This window comes from Gavialis gangeticus, unplaced genomic scaffold (assembly GCF_001723915.1).
Source record: "Gavialis gangeticus isolate Ggan-Ray unplaced genomic scaffold, GavGan_comp1, whole genome shotgun sequence".
NCBI classification, from domain to species: domain Eukaryota; kingdom Metazoa; phylum Chordata; order Crocodylia; family Gavialidae; genus Gavialis; species Gavialis gangeticus.
The window spans coordinates 36,316,140-36,335,012 of NW_017728998.1; the positions used below are offsets into that span (position 1 = coordinate 36,316,140).

General features: G+C 35.9%; 1 protein-coding gene across 3 annotated transcripts in view; it reads right to left on the reverse strand.

Moving 5' to 3' along the window:
• The window catches only part of RPGRIP1L (RPGRIP1 like), a 168,417-nt gene that overhangs the window by 142,759 nt on the left and 6,785 nt on the right, over nucleotides 1-18,873 (reverse strand). For all 3 annotated transcript variants that reach the window (XM_019505718.1, XM_019505720.1, XM_019505719.1), the window contains exons 3-6: nucleotides 14,815-15,113; nucleotides 10,716-10,815; nucleotides 7,908-8,051; nucleotides 1,231-1,336 (exon numbers count right to left, since the gene is read on the reverse strand). In XM_019505718.1, the coding sequence (XP_019361263.1) occupies nucleotides 1,231-1,336; nucleotides 7,908-8,051; nucleotides 10,716-10,815; nucleotides 14,815-15,113 (649 nt within the window). The remainder of the gene's footprint in view (nucleotides 1-1,230; nucleotides 1,337-7,907; nucleotides 8,052-10,715; nucleotides 10,816-14,814; nucleotides 15,114-18,873) is intronic.

The window sequence follows — 18,873 nt, forward strand, 5'->3', positions numbered from 1 at the left end:
CCCCGCCAGACCCAGAAGGCACCAGTTGCCAAGCCAGGGAGGCACGGGGGGAGGGCCCCCAATGCACTCTCCAGTGGATTGGAAGTGCTTCTGGTTCACTTCTGGGTCTGTTGCCGAGCACTTTGGGGAGCCCCCCCATGCTTCCGTGGGACATTCCATGAGCCTCAGCATTGCAGCACTCACGAGTCCCTGCTACCTACAGGTATGTAGAAAAAACATTTAAAGCTGTCTCTATGTCCGAATCTCTGAATCTTTCCAAAATTCTCTGAATCGATTTGGAGGGTTCCAATTCAATTTGGAGAGATTAAAGGGTCCTCTGTTTCTATTCAGATTCAGAGGTTTGGCCACCGAATCAGGCCAAATCTCTGCTGAATCAAATCAGGGAGCAAAGCTTTGCACAGCCCTACTGAACAGTACTATTCTATAGCAGAGTTAATTAATTTACTGTGTCCTAATACAGGCACATGTGTAGATGGTGATGCTTTACTGTGGAGCTAGTTAGTCAGCTCTGTAGTAAAGTGCACCCACTGTGAAGTAAATTCTATTCTTAGCAGATATGAGGAACACTATACAAGCTATACATTCTAACTGAATACACAGCTAATATGACATATCAAAGTGGGGATACTCTAGGTTCATCATGTTCAGGGTCCACATAGCACAGAGATATTTTGATTTCCATTTAGGAGAGAAAGGTTAGTAGCTTCACTAACATTGTTCCACCTCTTCCTGGTCCCTTGGAACAGCAGGAACAAGATGGGGAAGACCAGAAGGAGGCAGGAAGACAAATCTGAAAAGCCTGTATGGAATTTGTATACAGTCATAAGCCTGATTTTTATTATCATCCACAATGTTTATTATTTTTATTTTTACTTATTTTATGCTTCATTTTATAGTTAAATCCATTATTTGAATTTGTCCTTTGTCTTTAAATTCTGGATGCAATTCAGGCTAACTCTCAAAGCTCTTAGTAGCCAAATCTGCTTTACCAAGAGTCAGTTTTGACTTGAAATTGATATTAAAAATAAGAACTGTTTTACTTCCTCACAAAACCCCAATTTTACAAATTCTCAGGCATTCCTAGAAAATGGTATTTAACCTATACAAACAAAAACTGGATTCCAATGAAAAGCTGAATTCTCTAGAATAAACTGTAAAGACAAGTGAAATCTTTAGGACTTCATGGACTTGGTGTATGAAATGGTATATTATATAGATTGTTATAATTACCTCTTGAAGCTGGAGAAATTTTCCTTTCATTGCTGTGAGAGTATTGCCTCTCTCAACCAACTGTTTGTTCAGCTTGATCATTTCCACATTGTCCTGAATGTTTAACCTTCAAAATTGTAAAAGAAAAAAACCCTCATGGTGAGATTTAAGGTATAAGAAGAGCTCTCTTTATTAGTTTTGCTTTGAAAAGTTTAAAAACCTTTGCAAATCAGTTTTCCATGGCTTCTTTCTTCCACAAGCGACATGAGGGAAGCTTTAGTGTGAAACAGCCAAATTAAAATCCCTTTTTTTAAAACTGCATTATAGATTTTAAGTAATTCTACTAGAAAATTATGCATGCATCAATCATTACATGGACATATTCGTTTATACTATCAAACTAGACTTCCGAGAAAGGAGAAAGCCTATGCTTAAAGAGAAGGCATAATTTGTATTATAATCTCTCCATTCTTTTTCAAAGTATGTGGCATCATAGGATTACTACTTATTAGAATTTCCTCTTGGAGCTTTAACTTTTCCAAGAAAACTGACTTAACATTTTATACTGATAATGCCTTAAGACTGGCATTCAAATGAGGTACAGATGTATTTTAAACTCTGTAAAAATCACTTAATATCCACACAGAAATTCTATATGGCTAGAACTCTCTTATACATTTCCTCTACTGAGATGAAGCTGAGAATGTACTGTTTAATAGAAAAATCTTGTTAAAAAGGTAATCAGACACCTAGATGAATAATTGTCTCATTTTTTAAAAATCTCAAACAATTAAAGATGACCTCCATCATTACTTTTTGCATCTACTTCAAGCAAAAGTAAGAGACCCCTGAATTGTGTTTAGTACAAAATACAAGTACAAAATAAAGTCTGATAAATTCAGAACACGATTTTAGTGCTTGAAATGTATATATTTTTTCTAATACATATCCATCACAGACATACTGGAAAAATTGTCACAATGCCATGCTGGAATGAGAAAATGGACTACAAAGCTTACACATCTGTAAACCAGCTGAGAACTTGAAATACTTATTTTATTCTTTAGTGTATCAAAGACCACTGTGTTTTGGCATTCACAAGTTAATTGTCTTTACATAGAAGATAAACAAGCATACAGACCTAGGGTCTTCCCCAAGAAACAGCCCTAATGCAATGTTAAAATAATCATGTGTCTAAAACATGTTATCTATAGAAATTAAAGTTGTGGTGACTATACACAACATCATTGTCTCATGCTAGTTATTTAAAAGCTGACATAGTGGCACATTTTTAAAAATCTTTTTCCACACATCAAACAAACAGCTCTGATACCTTCAAAGGCCTTTTACAGGAGGGTTTTTTCATTTAAAGTAAAAGAAAGAACAGATTATAGTGAATTTATGATGTGCAGATGTAAATCCAATGACTACTAACAATCAAAATTAACCATTTTTTTCCCAGCACTAAATTATATAGTATTTTATTTGAATAGGTTTTATTATTAACATCTCAAATGTGGGAAAGTTATTTATTAGGATTGAGTTTAGACTGGACAATTTAAACAACATTTAACTTTCTAGCTGTTGAAGGTAAATGCTATTTATTTTTTAAAATGTTTATTGCTTATTTATACATTGTTTAAAAATAAAAAATGTACAAGTCTGAATATCTCCTTAACATTAACAAAAGCTAATGCTTTAAGTTGTTTTCTTAGGCATGCAACATCTTTCTAATACTACTATTAAAAATGCTATAACCTGCCTGATGACATGCATAGGCACAGACCACAAAGCCTGCAGGTAGCAATGGGAATATTTGGCAGAAGCTTCTTCACCTGCACAAAGCACAGTCTCATTACTTGTCCTTCTTTCTGGGAAGAAATAGGAACTAGGTATTAAGAAAGTTCATTTAGTACTATGGCTCTAACTCTCTCTCACTTCCATATACCTACAGCAGTGAAACTAGGAACATTTTTCTTGATTTACATTTATGTGACTGAGAATTGCAAAAAGTGGAACCACTAAATTTGTAAAACCTCAGTGCAAGGGAGAATCATCTGGTCTGGCAGTGAAACAACTGCAGTGGCTCCTTTAGAGGCCCCCCACCCTTGGAGTCATCCTGAAATAGTGGGCACACTGGAGACATTCAAGACTGATGGGCACTAGCTCTACACATATCAAGGGAGGAAGAACTTGGATAGCCTACCCTTTCAGTCTCCTCTCACGCCTGAATTAGGATGGGGGTCTGGAATCCCCCTAAAAATATTGAGGAATGAGATCAGTTTTAATGATTGATACAGCAAGAAAACAATATTCTCTCCCAGCTTATTATACCCTGCATGAAGAAAGTGTAGTAGTGTCCTAGCAATAGGCTGGGGACCAGCTGTGGAGGGATGGAAACTGAGGACAGACTCCATCAGATGGGAATGATTAAGGAAGGAATCATGACCTATGCTGTATGAGCTTTACAGGTAATTCCCAGATGATTTGGCTAATAAAGCTGTGGCTTAATTAAACCATATTCCTTGCATCTCATCTTTCTTTCCATATGACTAGGACAATACTGCAAGACTGAGAGCAGTAAATGGATATTTATTGAAACAATACCTATTTGCTATACCAAGTAGGGCAGGAGATCGCAAACGTTTCTACATAATGAACCAACAGTAAAACAGAAGAAAAGGAAAATATTACATATTTCAGAACATATTAGTTATGAATTAGTTATTAGCCATATTAGTTATATCATGTTGAGTCTCTCTCATCTGGGATTATAACTGCTACAATGCAAAAATTGCAGTAAAAAGTACTTCATGGACCATATAAAGCCATATTCAACAGGGCTGAACCTGCAGTTTGTCTGAACTAAAAATGTTGATCAACTGCAATAAGATTAGGGTGTTTTCTTCCACGAAACTATCTTGAAATATATTTTTGGGAAATACAAGTGAAGTTATTTGAAGGACTAGCTGCTTGCAAATCTAACTATTCAGAGTTAAAGCTTTTTAGCTTCAGCAGTGTGCACCATAGAAATCATCTGACCATAAGATTAGTATGTTTTTGCCCATCTCTAAATTAAAAGCAACCAAAGTAAATTAAATTATATTTTGTGTTTAAGAAAACTGCTTCCAGCCTAACAATCCACGTGCCAAGTTTCTCCCTCTTATAATTCAAAACAGTCAAAGTTATATGCCCCTAAAAAATTCTAATGGAAATGTTAAGAAACAAAAGTAACTGAAGCAATGATACCAAGTGCCACAATAATTATATAAAGGCACAATATAACCTTGTTGAATTATATGCTATGATTGTAGGCTATGATCCTTCAAGCTCTACATAAAAACTGGAGCACAGAATAGGGAAGGAGATGGGGAAGCAAGAAGGTAACTAAATTACCTGTGTGCTTCCTGCATTCTAGGGGACTTTGGAAGCTGAGGTATGTCAAGTTCAAGTTAGAACAGCCCACAGAAAAGCCACTATAGTCTGTACCTCTCTCATTTTTTGAAAACATTATTGCAATCATAAATACTCCTAACTATAAAGAACATAAAGAATTTTCTCCTAAAGGCTCACAGCATCTTAATTTTCTGAGCACAGGCTGAGATGATATTGTGGGACAAGTTCAAGAATTGAGAGACACTTATCAGATTCTTAAGGCAACATATTTCTAATAGCAGATGCGTTGCCTTTTGGAGAATGATATGCCCAGATGGCAGCCAAGTGTAGTCTAACTGAAGACAAGGAGGGGACCTCAGATATAATAAAAATTTCAGAACACTTGATATGAAAGTAGGATGAAGAAACACATAATTCGTTTTCCAAACTTCCATATTAGTGTGAGCAGCTTTTAATAGCTATAGCCTTTTATATTGCAATGATATTTCTTACATCTTTTCAGAGGAGATAAGGTTAGATTCAGTTAAGTCCTACAATTCAAAATGACACGTAATGTGATTCTGTATCAAAATTCAAAATTAAATTGTATTTCCTGTATTAACACAGTTGCAGAGATCCCAGGAGAAAAACTCCTGTGTGAGAAGATCTCTGCCAAATCTGAAAAGAACTAAGAAACGGTATCCTTGTACTTCTACTTTTGGTTAATTGTACATAAAAATATGTATTGAAGCATATGCACAGAGATTGCATTGCATAAACCGTTTAAGTGAGGGAGCACTTTAGAAAGGACGGAATATACAAAACTCTCTCATACTGTTGGATCAAATAAGTTAGAATTCCTTTAGATATTTTCCCATGTCTTTCCCCAGGCATAGCTAAGACTAACTATTAACACATTTTGTAACTGTTCTGATAGCATTTATGATTTATTATCCACCTAAAATTATATTTTCTGTTTTTAATATCCTTATGCACATGGTTCCAGTGAGTTCTTTTATGTTTAGTTTGCCTTTTCTAAAAGAAGGCCTTGCACTACATGTATTAATTTTTGTTTACATTTTTAAATGTAATTTGGTCCAAGCTTCCAGACATCCAAGCTATACAAGACTTTTGTTAACACAAAAGTGGGTTATTGTTCACTATGGGCAACAAGGATAACAAGAATGTGTTTTTAATAAAAGGGGAATTTTAGTTCAAACTTCAAAATAAGGGAAATCTGATGACCAAAAGTTTGTCAGGAAGGCAACAAACTAAAATAGTCAAACACCAAATGCCAAGTTTCAGTAATATTTTCTGTAAAGACCACATATCATAAATGGTTAGCATTACTAATATGTAGTCTAAGTCTTCTAGCACTTTGAATGAAGAATAAAATACCTAGGATATACACTTCCAGAACTTCAAACCTGAATTTTACATGCCAACAGCAGTCATCTAGATTTAACATTACTACTGGTATCTATACAATTCATTTTATTAACACAACTAAAAATTTACAATATTAATACAGATGGCATGCATTTAGAATATCTCTCTAAAGTACTAAATTAATTTGGGGCATATTTTCTAGAGAGTTACTGAAATGTATGTCAGCTGACATCAAATATAATTTATTTTATTAGTTTCTGGCTACTGTACTTCAAGAAATTGCAGTATCTAGAAAAGCAACATTCAGATGTAGAAATGAAACACACAAGACTTGACATTATGTGCCACATTTTCAAAAAATTAAATCAATCCTTATACTTTAAAATACATCTAGAATTGATGATGACGACTCTTTCTAAACAACTGATTTCCATTAATAGCATTTAAAGCTATCTGCATATTATGTCATGAAAAAATTGTACACAGATCAGTTACAACTTCCTAATAATGTCATGAAAGTAACAACATGCAACAGTGAACTTGGTAAAACAGACAGAAGTTGAGAAAAGGAGAGCAAGTAATACTGTAATATATTAATACAGTAAGATCGATCGCTTCGATTTGTCCCATGCAACTCTTAAAGAAGAAAAAATCTGCATTACTGCATAACCTTTGGGAAAATGTCTAGCATATTAAAGATTTAGCTTCTTTACAATATTCACATTTTCTTCCACGTGGAGTTATGGTATGCTATGACTACTTCAGCCCCATACTGGGAGAGAGACTTCTTTAGATACTGATTCAACTAAAATTTTCAGAACTGTAACAAAAATCCCATAGTAAATAGAATTGTGAAAATTATTTTTCAACATAAAAATGTAGATAACTGCTTAACCAAACATAACAAAAACCATAATGGCTGCTCCAGAAAACTTCTGCATTTGAGAAAAAAAGCAAAATACGGTACAATAATTTACTGAAGGGATGATGTAGACATTCAGGAGAACAATGTAAGAAGACTGCACGGAGGAAGATTAGTGGAAGGCAGATAAGATATTAGGAAACGGAGGAAAAAGAGAAATAAATACAGGAGTGGAATAGGCTGAAAACAAAGAATATTCCAGACAAAGTTAGTAGTGAAAGTAGCTCCACAAGAAGACAGAGTTGAGCTGAAAAAAACAGCAGAAAAGAGGCAAAAGGGAAAGAAAGAATGGGGACAAGAGATAAAGAAACATAAGAACTATTAAATTAGGGAAAGGGAAGATAAAATACATTGAAACATAAAGAGAAAGGAAAATCAGGGAAGAAAAATTTTAAAAGTTAGGGAGAAGAAATAGGAAATACACAGCTCACAACAATCTTTAATTTTGCATACCAACTAAGGGTTCCCTGCCACCTTCTTTCAAGCATTTATGGCTGCCTTTTCAGACCATTATTTTACTACACAGAAGCTTCTAAAGTATCACTGAGGATTAATAAACATTCAAAGATAGTCATTTAAGAATCTAGATAGAGGTTTAAAAAAAAATCACAAGGAACTGATGAGTGGTTCAAAATGTAATGAGCTTTTTGGGATGTCATTATGTATTTTTAGAGATTGCAGTTTGAAGTGATTGTGGGGTTTCTGTTCACTTGACTTAGCTCAAAATATTGTGTTATCTTGGAGTCTTTTCAGCAAACTAATTGGCTAGTGATAGACTATGCAAAGCAAGACTGGTTGCATGTCTTAGAACTGCTCTTCAAACAAAGACATAAAGTAAATGTAATTTGTCCTTAAAAACAAACAAACCGCATTTTGTGCCTTGGATAGTTTTGAGAGAGAAGAAATTATGGAGCCTATATAAATAAGGAAATCATTCTTTTTGTAATTTTCTCTAATACATATATAAAGCATTATAGTTTTGCGATATGGAAATTCATTTGTTCAGTAATACCTTTGACCTGTTGCTTGTTGCTCCTTCAGCTGTAGAAGGGACTCTTCAAACTCTGTTTCTTTCTTCTTTAGCTGATTCCTGAGCATCTCACCAGTGTGTTCTAATTCTGCAATATGTCCCCTTTGTGACTCTATTACATTCTCCCTGCAAGTCAACAAAATAGCTTGTATTCATAGGGCTTTTAATAAGTACTATATTAAACAGAAAAATCAGATACTAAAAAGAAATCAGAATGAAAAAAGTATTTTCTATATACAAAGGGTGTTTGTACCTAAAAGCTTGCTAAGAAGAATTCTTCCAAGTGTTTGAGCTGGTCTAATAAAAGGTATCAGATTTAGCCAACAAACCTCATCTGCCTATGTCCTTACACCAACACGGCTACAACCTACACCCTTGTTTATATACTGTCACTCTTATTTCAAATCTTATTTCAAATACAGTTACTAAGTAAATTTTAGAAATTTGAGTTGCTGTATTTTCTCACTTGTCCCACGCACCATTTCCCCCCAAATCAGCCCTTCAAAATTGGGGTGTGTATTTTAAGTGGGGAAACTGATTTTTCTTTGCTGGACTAGAAGCATGAAGACACTGTGCTCTAATGGCTACCAAGGTGTTTCCCAGTTGCCTTTGGCCCAGCCAGCTGAAGGGGCAGAGTCCTGTGTTAACCCTCTAACAGCCATAGCTATTGGCTGAATACTGTAGCTTGTGCCTAAACAGCAAATGACCTGGCTCAGCGCAAGTGAACTGCTGCATGAAGTCTGAAGTATTTTGATGAGACTTGTGGTGTGGTAGCAACCCTTTATTATTTACACAATCTCGTATAAATATTTACTTACAGTAAAGAAGTAACAGTCTTATTGTTGATCTTGCAAAAGTGTGGAGCCTAGATTTGTTGCTGTCTTGCCATACCAAAAAACTCCTGCTGCCTCCCTTAGACTGTTTCTTGGGATGCCACATTACCTGGACACTTTATCAGTTGGTCATGACTCTGGAAAAATCTCTTTTTTCTATATTCCAAAAACAAGGTGCAGGGCTTATTTGTGGATGTGATATATGAGAAAATGTAGTATTATGCTCATACTTAGATCATGTAGATCAGAAACATTAGATATTCATATATCAGCCACATTTACAATAGAACTAAGTTCTCATTTGTCCAGCATAAAGTTGCTGACTAAGGCATGACATAGTAGGCATGACATTCTTAACTTTATGGCACCAAAACATTTTGAAGCTTAAAGATAGATACGTTAATCTTTTTAATGGACTAAAACAAGGAACCCCATTTTATTCCTATATTTAGAGATAGACAGTGTTGGCCAGTACAATTTGGGGTTCCAAATCAAAATTATTAATTTTTATGAACAGTAGACTTTATTTTGTAGAGGTGATATCTCAATTGAGTGTCATCTGATCTGGGTTTGCACCAAGGGATGATCATGTCAACACATCACATACATTAGAAAAGGGTATACTGGTAACTGAGTTCCTCCAGATTTTGACTGTTTCTTGGCAAAGTAATCTCAGATTTTTCCCCACTGTATTCACAGAGGCAATACTGTTTGTAGTTACCTTGTTGTCTGTCTTTATTACAAGCTTTTTCCACTATAAAACTTTTGGTGAGTTGGCTACAGTTGGTAGTTATTAACTCTACTAGATTTATATGTTGTATCTTGAGTTTGTCTGACCATATGTTTGCTATTGACTAGTGTCTAAGATGGGTGCCCCAACTTGAGGTCAAAGCATCTGTGGTTAGTTCTTTGTAAGCCGTGTTGGATCTGGAAACCCCTGAAAATATTGGGCTTTTAACCCTTTCTTGTGTTTTGAAGCATCATAAATTTGCATTTATCAGTTTTATTACCACAGATGATGTGTTCCTGAGGAAAACAGAAGATCAGACACTCAATGTATATAGCTCTGGCCCTTGCCAGCCTTCTGGGATTCAGAGATTTAGGACACCAGCTTCCAAAGGAAGGGGAACCTAACTGGATAACATAGATTACTGCATATTTACTCAATAATATAGTATAATTCTTATATAGCATGATTTGAAATCAGTCTTTTAACTAGAATCAAGCTTATTTGTTGTATAGTGATAAGCTACTGGAACTTAAAGCAATAGCAGGAAAATGAAGTAAGAGAGGCAATTGAGGCTCTTCTTTTCACCCAGGAGCTAGGGGACACTATCATGCAGGAATTACCATTGCTTTAATGAAACAAAACTAACATTCTTGCCACCTACCGTTAATAAAATCCCTAAGGTAATTTTAACTCCTGGCCATACTGTAACTAGAGAAAAATACAATGTAGAATATTTGTATCAGGGCAGTTCTCAAATTATTTAATTTGCAATAAGAGGCTCAAGTAGGGATAAGCTACTCAGCTATTTGCTGGAGTTTATTAGGAGTTGCGTGAGCTGACTGGAAGAGGAGTACACCTTGAAATAAACATTGCAATAAACAGTTGGACCATTCTGGCAGTTCTGTGCAGCTGGTCACCGTGGCTTGGTGTAACCCTCATTAATATACAAACCCTGATATAGATAGGTGAGTTAGGCAAATAACTCTGCAAAAACTCTAGGTTCTACTATATCTACAGTCTACCACACTAAATTCCCTTCTCTACTGCAATTTATAAAAGGATATCTATTTTTTCCAATCTTGGAATTCTTGGCAGTGTTGCTGGTATCACGGTTAGCAGTTTTAGAACCTAAAGCCCCATATTTATAAGAGCTATAGGTCTTGAAAAAATGTGCTGCCTCTCTTACTTCAATAAATTTAAATTATAGAAAATAATAAAAAGACCTACAGATTTCTTCTCTCAGCCCTTGCTTCTTCAAGCAAACTGTGTCCATATCTTGGGAGTATGGGTTGAGGGGATCTTAGTTCTAAATCTTGAAATCTCATTCCTAAAACAACAACAATTTTAGAGATTTATATTTTTTATATTAAATTTAATGAAAAAGCATTTACTAATCTTTATTAAAGGAAGCAGATATACAATATAAATATCTATGGCTAGTATGTAGATAATATAAAGGGTATTTCTTATATCAAATAAATTATAGAATATGATAATATTAATTCAGAATATGCATTACATCACTCATACATCAATACCACACTGAGGACATTATCAAGTACACACAATTACAGGGAGATGTCATAAATAAGTTTTGGTATGGGCCATCTACATAGTTTTATGTTAATTTACGAGAGAATACAGAGGTCAGCTCCAGTACAAAAAGACTTGACACTAAAGACATGTTAAAAATAGTTATTCACCAGTAATTATTCTGGCCTCTTACTTTTTCTACCTCTACAGAGTAACACTAGAGGGGCTACTGATAGAAGAAGCTACAGAACCCTAAGTCTTAACATGCCATAGACTAATACCAGGCATATTTAAAGGTCCTTTAGATTCTAGCATTAGAAAGGAACTAAATTTTAAATTAGTGTGAACATGGGACGGTCAGTGTAACTTTATGAAGGAATGCACCTAGTGAACTACTGTTGGGAAATACCCTGTTTTTTTACTCCTGCAAGACACTGCCTCTACAAAATCCCACTGAAAGAAACGAGCTAGAAACAACTTCCTTGAACAGCCTTGTTAGCTGAACAGTAACTGAAGCACTAGCGTACCCAAATCAGCACCTGCAGCATCAAGCAATTAGTGCATCAATGTGTAAAACAATCTCTACAGATGCACCTTCCAGAATTCAACCAGTGCAGCCGCCAGCTTTCTACAGCTGCAAGTGTTGGATAGACTCAAGTCTCTATTCCACTACCACTGGCTTGACAACTCAGCTTCTCTACCAGGCCTCCATCCCTTTCAACCTGCAGTTTGTTTAATAAAGTCCCCACTTCTGTCTCCCTTCCTGGAAGATAGTATTGGGTTTGGCGGGACTGCCAAGAATATAATGAGTAAGAAGTTTTAAGGATGTCATATCACACCTGGAAGATGGTAAGAGATATGTCTTTGAGGAAGACAGGGACATTTGAAGGAAGGTTCAACAACAAAATAACAATTAATTGGCACACATACTAAAGAGGTGAAATACATCTACATGGGTACCTTCTTTTGTGATCATTAAAATCTGATTAGCTTCTATGGTTATTCAAAATATAACATGCTTCCCCCATGCCTGATGTCAGCCAGATGACACTACTTAAAGGCTTTCTAATTATAGTAGGGTTGGAGCGTTACGCTCACTGTGCATTTTTAAGCTTAGTATATACCACATTCAACAAACGAGGGACAAAGACAAACTATATGGGGTCGAAGTGTGTCCAGCACAGCTACCCACAATAGTGAGTTATGAGATTTTTAAGATACAAGAACACTGGCAAGTTCAGGAAATGGCCAAATAAACAGTTTTGCCCACTAAGTCGCCTTTTGGACTGATATGACCTGACCTTTTATATATTTCCAAAGATCGGTTTGACTTTCTAATTAGCTATGTTATCCCAAGCAACAGCCAAGTACCTTTGATATTTTGAGTATTCCTTGTTTAACTCTTGTTCTCATTCATAACATGCAAATTATGTCCAGGCAATCTTATTTGATACTAATCAGGCAATTCACTCAGGATTACAGGGCATGTTTACACATGCAAGTGCTGTAGCACCAGGCACTTTCAAAAAGTGCCTGTCACTGAGATGCTTACAGTTGTATAAGTGGTAAAATGTGCATCAATGCTGAGAAAAGGGCAGTGGCACACTTTTGAACTACAATACATCAGTGGTGCTTTGGTTCAAAGTGCCCTGCTGCCATTTTCTGTGTACAAACGCACATTTCGCTACTTGTACAACTGCATGTGGTGCAGCACAGTTTGCCTCAGTTCGCGTGCAGAGCAGACTCGATTAATTGAGTCTGCTCCAAAACAGCACATCTCAGTCACGTTGCAGAACAAAAAAGTATGTGTATAAATGCTGTTAGTTACCAATCTGAATAGTGGTACTGACCTCAGTAGTCTGCTAAGGTGTTCCTGAAGCTGTTAATTAATTACATTAAAAAGAATTGCTGTCCCAGATGCACTACTTAAGGACATGTCTTGCCTCCTGGGACAAGAGAGGAAACAAAGATCTTTTCAAGCATACCTAACATCTCAGAAGAGTTGCAATGGCAGTCCTCTGTTCTATTGAGAAGTAAATTTGAAATACAGCCTGATGAGCAAAAATTCTAGCTACTGTAAGATTATTGGACTGCAAAAGTTTACAAAGACCACAGATATTCAAGTAACCTAGATACACTCCCCAAACCACACTGAAAGTGTTTATACCAGTTACTATGCAAAAGGACCAGTTGAGAGAGCATTCAAGAAATTCTCTCTTATGGCGAACACTTTAGTATAGTATGTTTGTCCTGCTGAGGAGGGGTGGGGCAGAAGGTACCTTATTAAAGATGTAAGCTTTTGATTTGTGTGTTACATTCTGCTAACCCTACAAAAGGCATCCTAAACTTTAGAGAAGGAATTTACAGAAGTGCAGACTCATCAGATATAACACTCAAATTTTCACTTGGCTTTTTAGCCTAGACCCTCCCTAGATGCCGGTTTGAAATTTACCTTGAAGTAAGCAAATTAGAACTTTTTTGGGATGCAAATGAATAAAGTAAGTAAATAAAAATGTAGCACCCTAACTACAACATAGAGTCATGAAACAAATGGAAGGGATCTCTACCTGACAATATAACTGAACAAGATTTGCAGCAGTAGGCCCAGACCATGGCAGTTTAATTTTGCAAACTGAATGCAATTCATACCATTATAGAATATTTTTGGTATAATGTTTCTGCACTATCTCCAGTTAAGGCACTGTAAAAAAAAAAAAATCTACTATGGGGAATAAAAAAAATAATTGTCAACATCACAAGCAATGAAAAAACAAAAATGACTGAGTGTTAAATATTTTACACTCCATAAACACTACTGCCCATCTAAAAGTGTTAGAATCATTTATTTTTTGGGAGGTTGAACATCTGCAGTAACTGAATATTAATACTGATTGACTGCAAAGGCACAGGTAGTCTATTAACTAAAGTTTGAAAAAGGAGAAATATGTAATGTAGCCAGCCAGGTACACGACTCAAAACCTGAAGAAGTTAATAAGAAACTCCTGTTGAGTCAGAGAATTTTGGAAAAGGCTCTGAATAACTACTTTAAGTTATTTGGATAGATAAAATTAATTATCTGAATAAAACTACTTTCTAAAGTTTCTCTCCATGAAAATTTAAAATATCAACAATTTAATTTTCTTATATATTTGCAACAAAATGTGCAGCACTGAGAGCAAGAACTTGTTCCTACTTTTGTTCAAACCCTTCTTCTCACACAAAAATAGTATATCATAAATGTAAGACTCTCCATGAAGTATGACTGCATTTCATTACATGTCCTCCAAAATCTATGCATGTAATAATTTTTTCAAAGTTATGTCACATTGTGCACACATGTATTTGAGACTAGAAGACAGTGCTACAAATAAATAAGGAAAAATATGTGCAAACAAGGTTCAAGTGTAGACCTTTGCTGTAATGTGTTAAGGTTAAACTTTTTTCCTCCCCACCATATATGTCATATTTGACCCTTACCCTTAACAGATACTTTAATTTAAATAAGAAAACTCTGAAGTGATAATATATTGTAACACTTTGTATTTGATAACTAGTTAAACTGAAAAACCATGATAGCTTCTCAACCTAGTGATGATGTATACTGCAAACAAGATAGCATAATAAATAGGACACTACTTTACAAAGGAAAAACACAACTGTTTTTGAGCATTTCTTGAAAGTACTTATGTTAATGCAAGAGACGAAGTGAGAAATTGGTACATTCTTGCTACGTCAGAGAAGCCCTAATGAGTAGGATATTATATATTAAAAGTGCTAAGGATTTTAACTATACCTTTCCTGGCATGGTCTTGGATACCAACAGTTTCATTCACTTTTTTGAGACCAGTATTAATGCGAGATTGAACATAGCTATATGGTGCGTGCCGATGGCCTTGAACTTGAAGCTGCTGTTTGGCTGAAATGAGTTTGTTGCGGATGCCCTCATTTTGTTTCTCAAGCTTACGAACTTTCTCTTGGAGCTGCTCAATCATTTCTTCCAGTTCCACATCCTGGCCTAGCCGCTTGGGGCCGCCACCAACCTGCTCAGCCCTTTTCTTGTCATTAACGAGCCGTATTAACTTGGTGGCCATTCTGGGGAAATAATAAAAAGATGAAAAAGAATGTGAAAAGTCAGCATAAAAAGCATTCTGTTGAAAGGAACATAATCACTGTGAAGACTTCAGCGTAGAACCTGAATAATAAATTTCAGGTTTTGATATAACTATTACTGCCTGTGAAGAACCCTTTGAAGATAATTGAAAACACTGGGCAGCAATCTGCTTTATAGCACTGACAAATAACAGTTTCCTAAGGCTTATCATTTAAAGTTAGTAAAGAGAGGACACATATTTACTCCATATGCTCCTTAAATGTAATTTTTAACGCATGACCTTATATAGGAACTCTGTGTGCTGTTAAGTAAAGTTACAGTTTTGGGATGTGGTGGGGTAACGTATAAAAGCTACAATTCCACAAAACATTAAACTCCTGAAAGCATGGTAATAATATGTAGCATTCTAGTGATGTACTGTTTCCAGTATCACTGCAGGATTTAAAACCACATTTCAGTTCTAAAATGTTAAAATGTGTAGGTGGGCATGCCTGAAAAACTACTAAGGAAAGAGAGACTTAATAGTTCACATTGCCATACTGTATTTTATACTGGGTAAATAATACCACTAGATTTAAGAGAAGTAATGCTTAGCTGTAGAATATAATTAGATACAGAGGGTATGGTTTTCATCTGTCTTTAAAAGGATACAAATTTTGCTTTTGGCATTTCATGGTTTGTACCTTTGATTTCTTTTAGTTTTGATAAACACTGGTAAGTCAGAACAAAAGACAGAGAGGGCACATAGCGGTGATGTAATATACAAGAAAAGAAAACATGCCCAGCAGTATATGAAAAAACTTGGCGTACAAAGAAAGAAAAGGTAGCTTTGATGAGAGAGACAAGTTCAAGACTTTACAAAATTGGTCGCACATCTTCAAGAGCTGTATCTAGCTTACAGAAACTCCCTTTTTGCAGGTCCAGACAGAAGATAGAAAATAAAAGACACGTTTCATTTGTTTAAAAGATTAAAAAAAAATTGATATAGTTACAGACAGAAGCTTTTACTTAAAAGAACAAAAAGTGAAACAAAAAAATCCTTAATAAATTTTCAATGTCACAAAATTAATAACTTGCTTGTAAACACTTTGAGATGTAGTTCTACTGCATATTCAATCCACACTTCAAGATATTAGGATATTGGGAAGGGAATTATAGCTCATTTGTCAATGGTCTTTTTCTCATAGACTGAACAGACAATGGACTGAGGGTTTCATTTTTGTTTAAAAAAAAAAAAAAAAGCAATTAGCACACTCTAGCATTTAGTTCCAGGTGGCATTACGTGAGTTTAGTCAGCCCACAGTACTTTTTTTCCAACCCTGAAACATAAAAAATGCTATATAGAATGAGACCAGCAGTGCATCTGGTCTTCTAATTTACACGTAGCATTAGACACTATCAAGAGCTCCAGGGAAAGATGCAAGGTATATCATAGAGGTAAAAATGACCTGACATGAATTCTTTTACTGATTCTGTGAGTTCTGGATTAGAGATTTATGGAAAAGCTTCAATCACAGAGAAAGTTCACTCATAATACATTTCAGTGATTGGCTTATGATCCCAGCTTAGGAAGCATAAATATATATATATATCCCGGCATAACTGTAATGTTGTTCTTCTACCCACTGTCAAAAGTTGCTGTATGATAAGTCTTGGGTATTTCAAGTGCCACATGCCTGAGCAATCTTAATTGCCTTTTGACATGCAAAATAGCCTCAATTTTAATAACACTGCCCAGAGAAAAATTAAAAAACTCAGTGCAAACACATAAAAATAATGACTTATATAGACCAAACTGGTTGGATGCTCCTTTTTATTCTGTTCTGGAATTAAAAAAAAACAATAAGAGACCTAGATAAATTAAAACTGTAGTACATTTAGAAGGGGGTAAAGATTGTTTTCAAGCTATTGAAGAGATAAACCTACTATTATTGAGTAGAATTGCTAAGAAAGAACCAGAAAACAAGCTGACATAGGAACAGACTCTAGCCAGGTCTCACAAGCATAGATAAATATGGGAAGATGGGAGAGAACAATGAGCTGAATCTCTCTGTACAGGCAACACCTGCTTAACACTGTTTCGCTTAGCACTATTTCGCTATAACACTCATTTTAAATTGATACCTGATTTCACTTAGCACTCAGCGAGTTTTGTTATAATGCTTGCAGTCGCCATTGTGGCTCATTAAAAACAGTTGCAGTTCCATCTTGGGTCAACAAATACTTTCAGTTTCACTTAATGCTCAGTTTTTCAGAAACTAATTAAGAGCATGCTAAGTGGGAGTTGCCTGTATTAGAAACCCTTGATTCCTAGTGTGGGCATAATTTTTTTGCTCTTGCCCAGATCCATACCAAGAATCCCAAGAGATGGGCTCTCTGAGGTGCAAGAAAAGAATGTACCTCTGTACAGATTTTCAAATCCTTCTGCACCAAAAAGATGCAATTCAACCCATGGAGAAGGAAGCATGGTTCATTCAAAACTGGAAGTGGTAGGAATGGTTTCTGCTCATTCTTGCATAAAAAATATTCAGTACATACAAACTAGCCATTAATTGTTTCGGATAAACTAATATTACCCAACCTATGGCATTTTATAAACATTTTCCCTAAACTGTGTTCTGTGGGTCATCATGGAGAACTACATCTCCTCCTTGAGCTGCTAAAATGAATGAAAAGCTTAAAATCTTTCTAGCACTTTTAGAGATAAGTTATTTTGTAGTAGCTAAGAGAATGTTATATGATTTGGAATGAGGAGGAGGTGATCTTCACAGTAACAAATCAGAAAGGAGGTGGTTTAAAGTCAATTTCCCCATCGAGATTTATTCCACACTATAAAAAAGCTTAAGAAGCTCTGGTATAAGATATAATCCTAATTGTAAAAGACTATCAATACTTCTGTACTATTACTGCCTGAAAAAGACAATAGTATGACAGCAAATATTGTCAAGAACAAATGTAACCTAGTTTCAGGTGCAAAGGAGAATCCAAGAGAGTTCCAATACAGAAGATGGGTGTTAGGTGGGATTAAAAAACAACAGAGATATTTTCATGCCCTAAGGAAACATGGAAGAAGTATTTTGAACTAGACTACTGCAATTAATTTTTCTTTACATATTTAATTGTTCTTCTATATATTCAAAATTGAGTGCTTGAGTTAGCTTTCTCCACCACAAAACATGCAGGGTGCAGCTACACGTAGTATTAAGGTGAGGCAATAAACTCTGGTGCGTATTGTATCAGAGTTTATTGCTCCCAGGTGCTGTGTTTACAAGTATGCCTGGGCCCGCAGCATGTTAAGCTATGTCAGAGCAGCCCAGGGCTGCTCCAACCTGGCTTAATGTGCTGCGGAAGGGCTGGCTGGGGCATGTGCTCCAGTGTAGGGTTAGCCAGCAGGCAGCTCCCACACTAAAACAACCTCATGCCCCAGCCAGCTGTGTCAGCATCTACGTGTGTATTCCTGCAGCGTAAAAAACTCCACCGCAGGACAGCACTTGTATTTACAAGTAGTAACCTGCAGCAAAGTTAATTTGTAGGCGTGTGTGAAGCTTCAGTAGCCAAGTCGATTCAGAGGAGATGGTCCGATTCGGGGAACGAATCTCCGAATGCGAATCGAATCAATTCAGGAGACCAATTAAAAGCTCTGAATTGATGCAGAAAAGATTTGGCGATTTGGCCATAGACTAAACAGGCAGCTGATACAGCTGCCTCCAGCTAGTAAGTCTGTTGGGCTTAGGGGAGGGG